This window comes from Cucumis sativus, chromosome 5, assembly GCF_000004075.3.
Source record: "Cucumis sativus cultivar 9930 chromosome 5, Cucumber_9930_V3, whole genome shotgun sequence".
Classification (NCBI taxonomy): domain Eukaryota; kingdom Viridiplantae; phylum Streptophyta; class Magnoliopsida; order Cucurbitales; family Cucurbitaceae; genus Cucumis; species Cucumis sativus.
Genome location: NC_026659.2, coordinates 14,689,976 through 14,703,037, shown reverse-complemented (window position 1 = coordinate 14,703,037; position 13,062 = coordinate 14,689,976). Strand labels below are relative to the sequence as shown.

The window sequence follows — 13,062 nt, the reverse complement described above, 5'->3', positions numbered from 1 at the left end:
TATAGAGCATGAGTGATTGGTTTCTTGGTCCAATTTTATGCAAGCTCTTTTGCATAAGGACGCTCCCATTTGCGTGTCTCTAAACAATTAAGAATCACATCATTTATAGTAAGGTGGGTCACGTATAATAGTATCTACCTAGCCTTTTATCCTCTACTCGTACTCATAGTCATGGATTTAGGATTTTATAATAGGAAATAATGAATTCAAATTCTCATTAACAACTTTATTCAATTCAAATTTTGAAAAATGGGGTTATTTGACCATTTCACCTTTAAAATAGGTTATTTCTTTTTGGTATGTTATCGTGCAATTTTCCTTTGCGGCTTCCTTACCTTATCTGCGCTTGTACGAGTAATAATCTGTTCTAAAATGCTGGAATGAGTCTTCATCTTCTTCATATGGTTTAAGCATTGACGCTCACTACAACTGCAAGCAATGAGTCTTCATATTCATCCCTCAGGGTTCTTCCTCCCCAATACTCGCACAATCTACCCCCAGCTCTTTTTCTGCCGAAGCGGACCATCTCCACCATCTCTCGCCCCATCAGCCTCTGTTTCTTCGCCTCACCCCACAATTCAGGTAATACCACGAATTCAATTCTCCTTCCAAGCAGCATTTGGCTGCTACTTTTGTTTCTTTAATTTTAATCTCTTATACTGTTTACGACTATCACAATCGTTCTTGTTTCTACATCACTTGTGTTACTCTCATACCTCTCTATTAGCTTTTTATACAACTTACCTTTAGTAGTTATTGAATTTAGTTTTGAAATTTCATAATGTTTTAGATTGTTGGTGGTAAAACATCAAATTTCCTTGGAGATTCGACCCCCAAAGGTGCATCTAACAACGAACTACTTGAGGGTGATTGGGTTGATTTTGAAGCTGATCTGTATTACTGGACAAATGCATTACGTCCCGTTCAGGTATGATAAAATGCCTTCTGGTTTTGAAAATAGGGCAAGATTCTTGATGAATATGCTAAAGAATATATATATGTTCCCTCCACGTTTGGTGCTGATGTGCTGGCATCTCGGCAGTGGTATCCTGGGCATATAGCAAAAACAGAAAAAGAGCTGAAGGATCAACTAAAGCTGATGGATGTTGTGATAGAGGTTCGAGATGCTAGAATACCCATGTCGACAAGTCACCCGCAGGTTTTGCATTCAAGTTCTGATTTTGTTCATTTCCTTCATTATACTCTTGACTCGCCATTTTTTTTAATGTATGTATTATTGAAGTGTTTAGGAGATTTGACTCTTTTCAATTCTTAATTGGATTGTAACTATCGGTACCCTTACCCTTACTACATTGCCATTGACATGACGAAAAGCGTGGAGGCTGTAAGTTTTTTGGCTAAGGTCTGGGTGAGGTTGGGAAAAGGAAAGTTGGTGGGTTTGGGGAAAATTAGAACAGTGGCGTTTAGTAGATAATGAGATAGAGTGAACGAGGTGCTTGGCTGGGGTATTTGGTAGGTATTAGGATGAGGTCAGTATCGAAAGCTTGTCTGCTGAGTGGAGAAAGGAAGAGACCATGGCTGTGGTTTTTGTGTGGATAGAAGAGGTTTGTTTGTTGGAATGGTAAAGTTGAAGTGAATTTTGGGGTACCAATGCCTTGAACTGGAGGTGCGGTGAGAGGCAGATTTGCTAAAGGGCTTGAAAGAGACGGAGGACTTTGTGTTATTACCATAGTCGTGACTCTAGAGCTTTTGTTGGCAATTGAAGGACGAATTGCTAGAGGAAAACTCCACACTGGAGGAAGAAACTTTTTTTGATGCTGCTAGAATACCTTGAAGCTCTAATACCCAATTACAATAAAGAGAACACAGAAAGGAATATTTAATTTTTATTTTTTGAAACGGAGACAAAAGGAATATTGATGAAAAAGAGGAAGTTCTCTGCACACGTTGTCTGAGAGTAAAAGAATTCGTTTAAAGAAATGTATATCAATGTGTCGACTACTTACTAGATACAACAAACTAAAAAGGAAAAGAGGTCAAAACTATAAAGATGCACATAATTACCATGATAACAGGGAGTACGGTGAAAATTAAAAAAACTACAAATATAGCTTAACAACTTTTAGTGTTGCTTTAACTTGCCACATTTTAGTGTATCTACACTGATTTCTTTTACTTGCTTTAGTGCTTTATATTTCATTACTCAAAGATTATTTGACCACAATCTTTTCTTATATTTACAAATTTATTCATCATTTCCATGGTTAGATGGATGCATGGCTTGGTAATAGGAGAAGAATATTGGTATTGAATAGAGAAGATATGATATCTTCAGCGGACCGGAATGCTTGGGCAACTTATTTTACAAGACAGGGAATAAAAGTAGTGTTTTCAAATGGGCAGCATGGAATGGTATCTAAACAAGCATTATTCTCTTTCTAATCATGTGGAGTTTGACATTGTAATAGTCAATAATGTTTTCATGTTGCAACCTTAGGGCACAATGAAACTAGGGCGGTTGGCCAAGACATTAGCAGCAGATGTAAATGTCAAACGTAGAGCAAAGGGACTACTTCCTCGAGCGGTTTGTTGCATGAACTCACTCAATTCTAATGTTTAAGCTTGTTTTCAAGGTTTTTATATGTCAGAATTCTTTCTATGTCAAATCATCTGCATAGCATAAATGGTTTTTGTTCTATTTTGACACAACCAAAAGACATTTAGCCTTAAGCCTGAGCGAAGCATATTATTAGCTTTAACTGCTTAAGGCACCGTGTAGCAGCTAAAAATATTTTTCTGTGCTACAGCAATCAGTGAAAATCGTGGGGCTATCGGGCTATCTCGAGTTTATCCTTAATAGTAAATCAAAATTATTTTTAGAACTTGACTTACAACCTTAGTGATTATTGCATAGGTTCGTGCTGGAATAGTTGGATATCCTAATGTTGGAAAATCGTCTTTGATCAACCGCTTGTTGAAACGACGAATGTGTCCAGCAGCTCCAAGACCAGGTGTCACCAGAGAATTGAAGTATGATACTTTTGTTTTTTAATCTCAGTGTTAACTAAGACGTAAAAGCTGGCAATGTGGGAGAGAATTAGTTAAAAAGCCATTTTCATTCCCAGTAGGGTTCAGTGAAATCTATGATTAACCGTCTCCTTATTTTCATTCTGTCGTAAAAGGTGGGTTCGTTTTGGCAACGATCTTGAGTTGCTTGATTCTCCTGGTATCATACCAATGCGGATTAGTGACCAGACAGCTGCAATAAAGCTTGCTATATGCGATGACATTGGAGAGAGGTCCTACAATGCTGCTGATGTTGCTGCCATTCTTGTACAGATTCTGACCAAGCTCCCATCAGTAGGTACCATGGAAATACTTTGATCTCTTGAAAATTTACGGAGTACTAGTAACTCTCTTGGTGGGACTGGCATATTTCCTGCACTACTATGATAGACCCCTATCATCCACCAATATACTAGACGAGGGAAGAAGAATTAAGTAGGCACATGTGAATATTAGTGTAGGCACGTGTGAGTTGTTAGGGTAAATAGTTAGGATATGTTTTATAAACAGGTTTGAATTATTGGAGGGAAGGGCAGTTAGGTTGAGATTTGAGTCTGGAATCCGTGCACCTTCGAGAGAGAACGTAACAAAGAGATTGTAACCGAATTGAGATTTCTCAATTCGTTTCTTTTATTATTTTACTTTGACCTTGTACTCGATTTCTTTTCATTTATCAATAAAAGTTCCATTGATAGAACACAATCGTAGTGTTCCATCCTATTGGTATAAGAGCGGTCGATTTAAGGAAGAAACGATTTAATGATGGTTCAGACGCGTATGGAAGAAAAATTGGAAGCGTATGATCACGAGATGATTGGTGTAAAGAAGTAACTAAGCTAGTTGCCGGCGATGGAGGAGAAGCCGACGTTGATTACGACAACATTGGAGAATTTGAGTGTGCAGTCAGACAAAAATCAGCAGATGATGATGTTGTTTGTGGAAACAATGGCAAAGGAACGAACGGCCACAAGAGAGAGAAAGACCGAGCCAAGTGTGCGCAACACCAGTGAAGGCCAAGGTAGGAGAAGGAACATCCGACAAGGGGATCAGCGATGAAACACCAGAAGGCAGAACTGAATGCGAAGGTAATACAGAACGCCATAAGTTTAAAAAAGTGGAGATGTCTGTCTTCAATGGTGAAGATCCTGATTCTTGGTTATTCTGAGCCGATAGATACTTCCAAATTCATAAATTGTTGATGCCGAGAAGGTATTGGTGACGACGATCAGTTTTGAGGGTTCAACCTTGAACTGGTACAGAGCACAAGAAGAGAGGGATAAATTTATGGATTGTTCGAACTTGAAGAAATGATTGCTGATACGATTCTAATCAGTTCGCAAAGGACCCATATGTGGCCAATTTTTTAGAATTTGGCAAGAGACTACAGTAGAGGAATATCAAAATTTGTTTGACAAATTAATGGCTCCATTATCGGATTTACAGGACAGGGTGATTGAGGAAACTTTCATGAATGGGTTGCTGTCATGGATCAAGGCTGAGGTAGATTTTTGTCGACCAACCAGATTAGCCCAGATGATGCAATTAGCTCAGTTGGTGGAGAATCGGGAGATCGTCCGGGCGTAAGTCAACCTTAAAGGATATGTTGGAGGAAAATATCCAACTTCTTTAGCCAATAGTGCTAAATCTGGAGGGAGTGCCAATTCAATTGATAATAAGAGCGACTCTACAATTCCCATGAGAACTATCACCTTAAGAGGGGTGGCTGGTGGGGAAGCTAAGAAGGAGGGGCCTAGTAAGAGATTATCTGACATGGAGTTTCGAGCTAGAAAGGAGAAGGCACTCTATTTTCGATGTAACGAAAAGTACTCCCATGACCATAAATGTAAGATGAGGGAGCAAAGAGAGCTTCGAATGTATGTTGTCACAGAGGGAAAGGAGGAATTTGAGATTGTGGAGGATATGGAGAGTGAGGAGAAAGAATTGAAAATGGTGAGGATAGATGAGGAAGACCAAGCCATTATAGAATTATCCATTAATTTTGTGGTAGGATTATCGAACCCGGGTACTATGAAGGTGAGAGGGGAGATCGAAGGCAAGGAAGTGGTGATCTTAGTAGATTGTGGGGCTATACACAACTTTATCTTTGAAAAGTTGGTGAAGAGTTTACAGATACCGACGAAAGACACTTCTCATTATGGGGTGATTTTGGGGTCCGACACAACTATTAAGGGGAAAGGAATCTGTGAAGCCGTAGAGTTGAAAATGAATGATTGGAAGGTAGTAGCGAACTTTTTACCGTTGGAGTTAGGGGGTGTGGACGTGGTCTTAGAGATGCAGTGGCTTTACTCTCTTGGCATCACATAAGTAGATTGGTGAAATTTGACTATGACTTTTATGCACCATGGCAGAAAGGTAATCATTAAGGGTGATCCTAGTTTAACTAAAACTAGAGTAAGTTTGAAGACCATGATGAAAACTTGGGAAGGGCCTGACCAAGACTTTCTGGTGGAATGTCGAGCCATGGAGTGGGATACATCTTCGGCCGAAGGAGGAGAGTTAGAAGAGGTGTTGACTGTAGGAGAATCAGTGACGGTGGTTTTGAAGAAATTCGAAGATGTCTTTACTTAACCTGACCAATTACCATCAGAGAGGAGTATCAAACATCATATACATTTGAAACAGGGGACTGAACCAGTGAATGTAAGACCGTATAGGTATGCTTTTCAGCAAAAGGCAGAAATGGAGAGATTAGTGGATGAGATGTTAGCATTGGGGATTATTCGCCCAAGTCAGCCCTTATTCCAGCCTAATTATGTTGGTTAGGAAGAAGGATGGGAGTTGGCGCTTTTGTGTGGACTACCGAGCGTTGAATAACGTTACTATACCGGACAAATTTCCACTACCGGTAATTGAGGAGCTCTTTGATGAACTAAATGGTGGCTACATGGTTTTCTAAGATTGATTTGAATGTCGGATTCCACCAAATTTGTATCTGTGGGAAAGACATTAAGAAGACAGCATTTAGAACTCATGAAGGCCATTATGAGTTCATGGTGATGCCATTCGGCCTAACTAATGCACCCTCACATTTCAGTCACCGATGAATTCTATATCCAAGCCATATTTGAGAAAATTTGTTCTGGTATTCTTTGATGACATCCTAATTTACATCAAGGATTTTGAAGAACATCTATCACATTTGGAGAAGGCTTTAGAAGTGCTACGAAAAAATGAGCTTTATGCAAACCAGAAGAAATGCAGTTTTGCACAGACACGTGTAGATTACTTGGGGACAAGGAGTTGAGGTTGATTCTGAGAAGATTAGAGCAATCAAGGAATGCATACCTAAGAATATTCGGGAAGTCCGAGGCTTCTTGGGATTGATGGGGTACTATAGAAAATTTGTCCAACACTATGGGTCTATTGCCGCGCCTCTAACTCAACTACTTAAGAATGGTGGATTTAGGTGGAACAAGGAGTCCCTTGAAGCATTCCAGAAGTTGCAAAATGCTATGATGACTCTTCCTGTTTTAGCTTTGCCTGATTTCGATGCCCCATTTGAAATGGAGACTGATGCATCCGGTTATGGCATAGGAGCAGTGCTCATTCAATCCAAACGCCCTATTGCTTTCTTCAGCCACACATTAGCTATGAGAGATCAGGTTAAACCAGTGTATGAAAGAGAGCTTAGGGCAATTGTCCTCGTCGTGCAGAGATGGAGACCGTATTTGCTAGGAAGGGAGTTTATAGTGAAGACAGATCAACGTTCCCTAAAGTTCTTATTGGAATAGAGGGTTATTCAGCCACAATACCGAAGTGCATTGCTAAGCTTTTGGGATATTCCTTCGAGGTGGTATACAAACTAGGATTGGAGAACAAGGCGGTAGAAGCTCTATCCAGAATGCCTCCAGTTGTCCATCTTTGTAATATTACAGCCCCCACCTTGATTGATTTGAAGACCATCAAAGAAGAAGTGGAAAACGATGATCGGCTGAAGCTGATAATGAAAGAAACGGTAGGAGAGGATGGCAAGGCAAACAAGTATTCCATTCAGCAGGGGATGTTGAGGTATAAAGGTAGGCTGGTTCTTTCCAAGTCTTCGGCATTGATTCCAACAATTCTCTACACCTACCATGACTTTGTGTTTGGGGGACATTTTGGGTTCCTTAGAACTTATAAACGAGTGGTTGGGGAGTTGTATTGGGAGGGTATGAAACTTGATGTGCATAAATATTCCGAAGAGTGTCTGATCTGTCAGAAAAATAAAGCAATGGCCTTGTCACCTGCATGGTTGTTGTTACCCTTAGAAATACCTAATAGTGTGTGGAGCGACATTTGTGTGGATTTCGTGGAGGGACTACCAAAGTCTAATGGATATGAGGTGTTTTCGTGGTGGTGGATAGATTTAGCAAGTATGGACATTTTAATACCCTTGAAACATCCCTATACCACCTAGTCCGTGTCTGATCTGTTTGTGAAGGAAGTTGTCAGACTACATGGATATCCTAAATCCAAAGTGTCGGATAGAGATTAGGTTTTCTTGAGTGGTTTTTGGAAGGAGCTGTTTAGGTTGGCTGGTACTCAGCTGAATCGTAGTTCAGCCTATCATCCTCAATCAGACGTTCAAACTGAAGTGGTCAATAGAGGAGTGGAGACATACCTTCGCTGTTTTTGTGGAGAGCGGCCGAAGAAGTGGATAGAATGGTTGCATTGGGCAGAGTACTGGTATAACACCACGTACCAGAGATCCTTAGGGGTAACCCTCTTTCAAGCTGTCTACGAGACTCTACGTCCACCCTTGGTGTATTATGGTGATCGAGACATCCCTAATTCAGCATTAGATGAGCACTACTCAAGGAGAGGGATATTATGTTGGGAGCATTGGAGGAACACTTGCAGATAGCCCAAGAGAAGATGAAGAAAAAGGCTGACCTAAAGAGAAGGGATGTGGAATACATGGTAGGGGATTTGGTCTTTCTTAAAATTCGACCATACAGGCAGGTTTCCTTGTGGAAGAAAAGAAATGAGAAGTTGTCCTCAAAGTTTTTTGGTCCTTATAAGATCATAGAAGAACGGACTGGCCCAGTTGCATACTAGTTGGAGCTGCCAAAGACATCATCCATTAATCCTGTTTTTCATGTTTCTCAATTGAAGAAGATGCTGGGAAATCATCAAGTTGAGCCGACGGATATGCCCTATATGATCGAGACTCACGAATGGCGTGCAGTGCTGGACGAGACTTATGGCTACTTGAAAAATAAGAGTGGAGGATGGGACGGACGTGCTGATCAGTTGGAAGGGCTTTATCTAGACACGAGGCTACATGGGAAGACTACGAAGAAATCCAGAGGCTGTTTCCAGAAATTCACCTTGAGGACAAGGTAAATTTGGAGAAGGAATGTAATGATAGACCCCTATCATCCACCAATATAGTAGACAAGGAAAGAAGAATTAAGTAGGCATGTGTGAGTTTGTTAGTGTAAGTAGTTAGGATATGTTTTATAAATAGGTTTGAATTATTTGAGGGAAGAACAGTTAGGTTTTTGAGATTTGAGTCTGAAATCTGTGTCACCTTTGAAAGAGAAGGTAACAGAGAGATTGTACCCGAATTGAGATTTCTCAATTCGTTTCTTTTATTATTTTACTTTGACCTTGTACTCGATTTCTTTTCATTTATCAATAAAAGTTCCACTGGTAGAACACAATCTCATACTACTTAATCAAATCATTTATATTCAAGCTTGATGAAAAACTGCCACGTTTCAGGATGTTCACTTTTTTACCTGCTGAAATGGTATGTTTCATAATTTTGATGAATGACATTAGCTTTTGGGAATCTCCAGGTATAGAAACACTTCAAAAGCGGTACAAAGTTGATGCAGGCGGTCAGTGTGGTCAAATGTACGTTATCATATGCTGATCAATAGTTTTCCATTTCTAGTTCGGTATTACTAATATATGTGTGAAGCATCCAGATTTCTAGATGAGAAAAACTCTACCTCTCTTTACTCCCATTCCACCTTGGGTTACATTCTTTCTTTTGCCCAGTAGATGGAATCTATTTATGAAAAACGAGTGCATATTTGCAGTCTAAAATAATTCCTAACAAATTGCTGTAACAGATTTGTTCAAAAGTTAGCCCTCCAATTGTTCAACGGGGACAATCATCAAGCAGCTTTTCGCATCTTATCGGATTTTCGCAAAGGAAAGTTTGGTTGGACTGCTTTGGAGAGGCCTCCCAGGTAATGCTGTTGGATGATGGTTTGCTTGAAGGTCAGAATTTGAGCTTCTCGCTCTTACACTAGTTGTACAGATTCTAAAGGCCACTCTCAAACTGAGAAATGAAATTCACGATGCTTATATTGCTTTCGACTTGCGGACTTGTGGGAAGCTCAAAATTGGAGACCTTGATCATAAATGGTAATGAATCTCATTAATTTGTGAAGCCATTGTGATCATGTATTATATGCTTTTACATCACTCATGTAATTAAAACAATCGTTTTGGTTAACCTACAATTGTATCCCAAATGAAATTCGTAGTTCTTTACTATTAATATCTTTATCATATGGTCCTATGTGTTGCACATTGTACATTGTTTAGGCATTATATAATTCTGGCAAAAAAGATGGATATATTTTACTAGAAATGAATCAGAACGGGTACATTTTCCACAGTTTTTTTTACAGTGTCGGAGAGCTTGGGAATATGCAAGGTATACTATTTTCTTTGGTTTCTTCTGTAATTACAAAAAATAATAAATGGGGCAACAGAACTTCATATCTGAATCACTTTATTTTGGTAATTTGATAGAAGTTCGATAAATAAGAATACATGTACATATACAATACAAAAGTGTTGTAAGATCTGGTCAATAATGTTTTGCACAAATATCTGCGGAATGGTCAAGTAGCTGCTTGAACTTTTAAGGACTTGAATATCTTATCATCTAGTTCAAACTTAGTAGGCAGTCTCTTGTCTCTACCAATCTTCACATACTCTTCAAATCGCCCTTTCAAATCTTCAGGAAGAATTCTGGTACCTTTCGACCCTAAAATATCATGTACTGCTCTTGGTTCTGCATAGAAATGTCATAGAAAATAGGTATGAATGTCTAAGAGTTGATAAGAAACGTTTTTTTTTTTGTTTTTTTATTGAACTTTTATGTTTAATTATCTCAAAATTCTGAATCTTCTATGTTTAACCCTGCACCAAAGAAACTATTTCATTTTACTCACCATATTCCTGAAAGGAAAAGCTTTCTTTGCTTTAACCCTTAACTGCTTTTGGATCATAATGCACCACGTTAAAATGACCAGTATCAGCTTTAACAGGATTCTGTCCTAGTAATGGTACAGATTTATTAGCTTTCTCTAAGTGTTACCTTCTTGGCTGAGAAAATTCATCTAAATTTAAATCTATATATTATATATGTTGATAGGATCATATCGAAACTGTAATGTTTACCCCTTCAACATGGGGAGGTTCATCAGCTGGCTTATAAATTCCAACACTGCTCATAAATAGAAACTCTTCACACCTAGAGCTCTTTGCCGAATCAATAACAAGTATGTGAAAAAGTATTGCCCAAATGGCAGCTTAGCTAGTATTATAGCTTGATTCTAGTTGATTTTAAGGTTTAAATCTTCTTCTCTCGCATAATGAAAAGAGCAATCTTCATGTTTTTATAATGTTGTGAAAGATATTGATAAACTGGATGGGATTAAATATTTCGATTAAACATAATTTTTAACGCATGAAAGTTAAATTCGTAAAAATGATGGAACCTAAGAAATTTGGGAGTCTGGTTTCTTATTATTTCATCATTATTTTTTTACTTGCATGGTATAGCACTAAGAGTCATTTCATTATCATGCATGATTATAATGTTTATAAACACGCGTACTTGTATCTATGTTGAAAACTGTTGGTTAGTATTTTATTTAAAAGTCTCATTAATTAGTCATTGCATTTAACTTTTTCTTGAACGTATTAGTAATTTCTATTCACTTTAGAATGATGATTGTTGCATTGTTGATGAAATTTCACATGCATAAACTTCACGCTAGTAAATAACTTCAAATAATTTAACTACTCTCTCTTTAGAAAGATCGAAAGAGTCAAAGTTTTACAAATAGTTGAAAAAAATTTCACCCCCTCATTCATTATTGGTCGTGGTCATGGAAGAGTTTTCCAACCAAGTGCAAGTAATCAGAAAGGATGTGTTAAAGTGTTAAAAGGGCAAGTGGCAATGGTTTTAAAGTCCCTCGCTTAAGTTAAAGATAGCCCAGTAGCAGGGGCACTCAAACAAGTGAAATTGGTATAGAACCAACCTTCAAACGATGTTTCTCCTTACCCACTGCTAAAAAAACTATTAAAATCATCATTGGTAAACTTGAGGGCATACTTGACACAAAGAGAGTGGTCAAGCTCCACAACAAATGTGTCATTTGAATGATTTAATTTCTACGGCGAATGAGAAAACCGACATGAAGACCTTTGAAGACAAATCTCAAAGGAATATTTATGAAGAAATTAAGGCGACATAACTGTGTCTAGTCTTGGATGTCATCATTACAACACTCAAGTTCAAGAGGCTAAAATTTGGAAAGTTTAATGAAAGCCAACATCATATACGGTTGAAGGATGTCAATCCACTTCCACAATGACAATTTCTTTTCACCAGTTCCAAGAACGTTTGATTTGACACTATTTGATCTCATGATAAGGAACATATTCTTTATTAAATATGGGGTATGACGAAGGTGTCAACCTAGTTGAGATGTTCTGGTGCGTCTACTGATTCCACCTCTCTTTTAGTTGTTTGTTCATAAGAAGATAAGCTAATTGGCTCAACTACTCATTGGTATATGTAGTTGGATATCTCTCAAGTGCGCAAGTATTGAAACAATACAAGAACATTATTAGTTTGGCCTCATGCCATTTAAATCTTCAGTGTATAAAAAAGGAAGCATTAACCACTTTTAAGAAATGTGCTCTTAGAGATGTAAAAAATAGTTGAGTAGAGACTACCTCCTTTGATTGAGTAAGAAAATGTCACCAGTATTATGAATGCGCCATACTGCATGAAAAAACCTCATACATTATGATAATGAAGTTTAAAGGAAAAGGGATTACGATTGATGCAGAAGTAGAAGTTAGCATCATCAAAAGTGTGATCCCACTAAATGAAAAGATGAAGTGCATGAGATCAGCTCGAGGCAAAGCATTATCAACCATGTGTCACTACCATCATGTAACAAGTGAACTACGAAGAGAAAAAGTCGAATAAATAAAGCAAATAATGACAACAAAGCACTTGTTTCCACCATCTTTAGTTGTGCAATTCCATATGATGAGTTGATTTCTCCATGCTTGCAAAACTTGGAGCATCCCAATTGAAAATAAAGAACTGCCTAAGATCACTAGAGAAATTGAAGGTTATTTTATATTGGCTACCCTCAAGATCGAGGCAACACCTTTGTAATAGGGGCACATTTTAATCTTTTGTTGAATTGGATGGCATCTTCATGACCATATGTTTTTTTTTTTTTCAGTAGAAGTGGATTGTTGGCTTCCATTTTCTTTTTGCAAGTATATTCTTTTTGGTCGTCGTGAAAAGAAAATGATATCAATGAAAACTTCAAAAATGAAATCAACATGAAGTTTTGATTTCAATTTTTCATCTCTTAATCATGAGGAGAAGAATTAAAATATGTTGTGCCTCGAGACGTTGAAATAGAGAACAAGAGGATTGTTGAGCTAGTAAGCTAAAATCTTTAAGTGACTATGTTGCAAGATATCTAATAATCATCATCATTGTTGCAGATAAAATGGATTAGTGGAGTTTTCCTATTTTTATCAAATATCATTTGGGGGTAGTCTCCCCTTATTTAATATATAGGGTGAAACTGCATTGCAAAGCACATGACACTTGTCATCGTTATTTGCAAGAGGGAGCCAATTTCGAAGAAGATTCTCTTGCTTTAGAGGCTCTAAGAGCCTTTAAAGTTCATCATTTATGAAGAATTTAAGGTCTAAGGAAGGACTTTAAGAACAAGATCTAAGTTACAT

General features: G+C 38.0%; 1 protein-coding gene across 2 annotated transcripts; it reads left to right on the top strand.

Moving 5' to 3' along the window:
* The first annotated feature begins 296 nt into the window (after positions 1–296).
* Positions 297–9,581, top strand: LOC101222432 (DAR GTPase 3, chloroplastic). 2 transcript variants are annotated; one of them, XR_969514.2, is made up of 9 exons: positions 297–582; positions 791–928; positions 1,043–1,159; positions 2,230–2,373; positions 2,459–2,545; positions 2,876–2,991; positions 3,144–3,321; positions 8,832–8,889; positions 9,111–9,192. XR_969514.2 is itself a non-coding variant. In XM_011656820.2 (9 exons), exons 1-9 carry the CDS (start codon positions 439–441, stop codon positions 9,232–9,234), a joined length of 1,110 nt encoding a protein of 369 aa, XP_011655122.1. In that variant the 5' UTR covers positions 298–438; the 3' UTR covers positions 9,235–9,581. The 2 variants fall into 2 exon arrangements, 1 of the variants encoding a protein (XP_011655122.1); XM_011656820.2 differs by having other exon boundaries at positions 298–582; positions 3,144–3,325; positions 9,111–9,581.
* Positions 9,582–13,062: the final 3,481 nt, after the last annotated feature.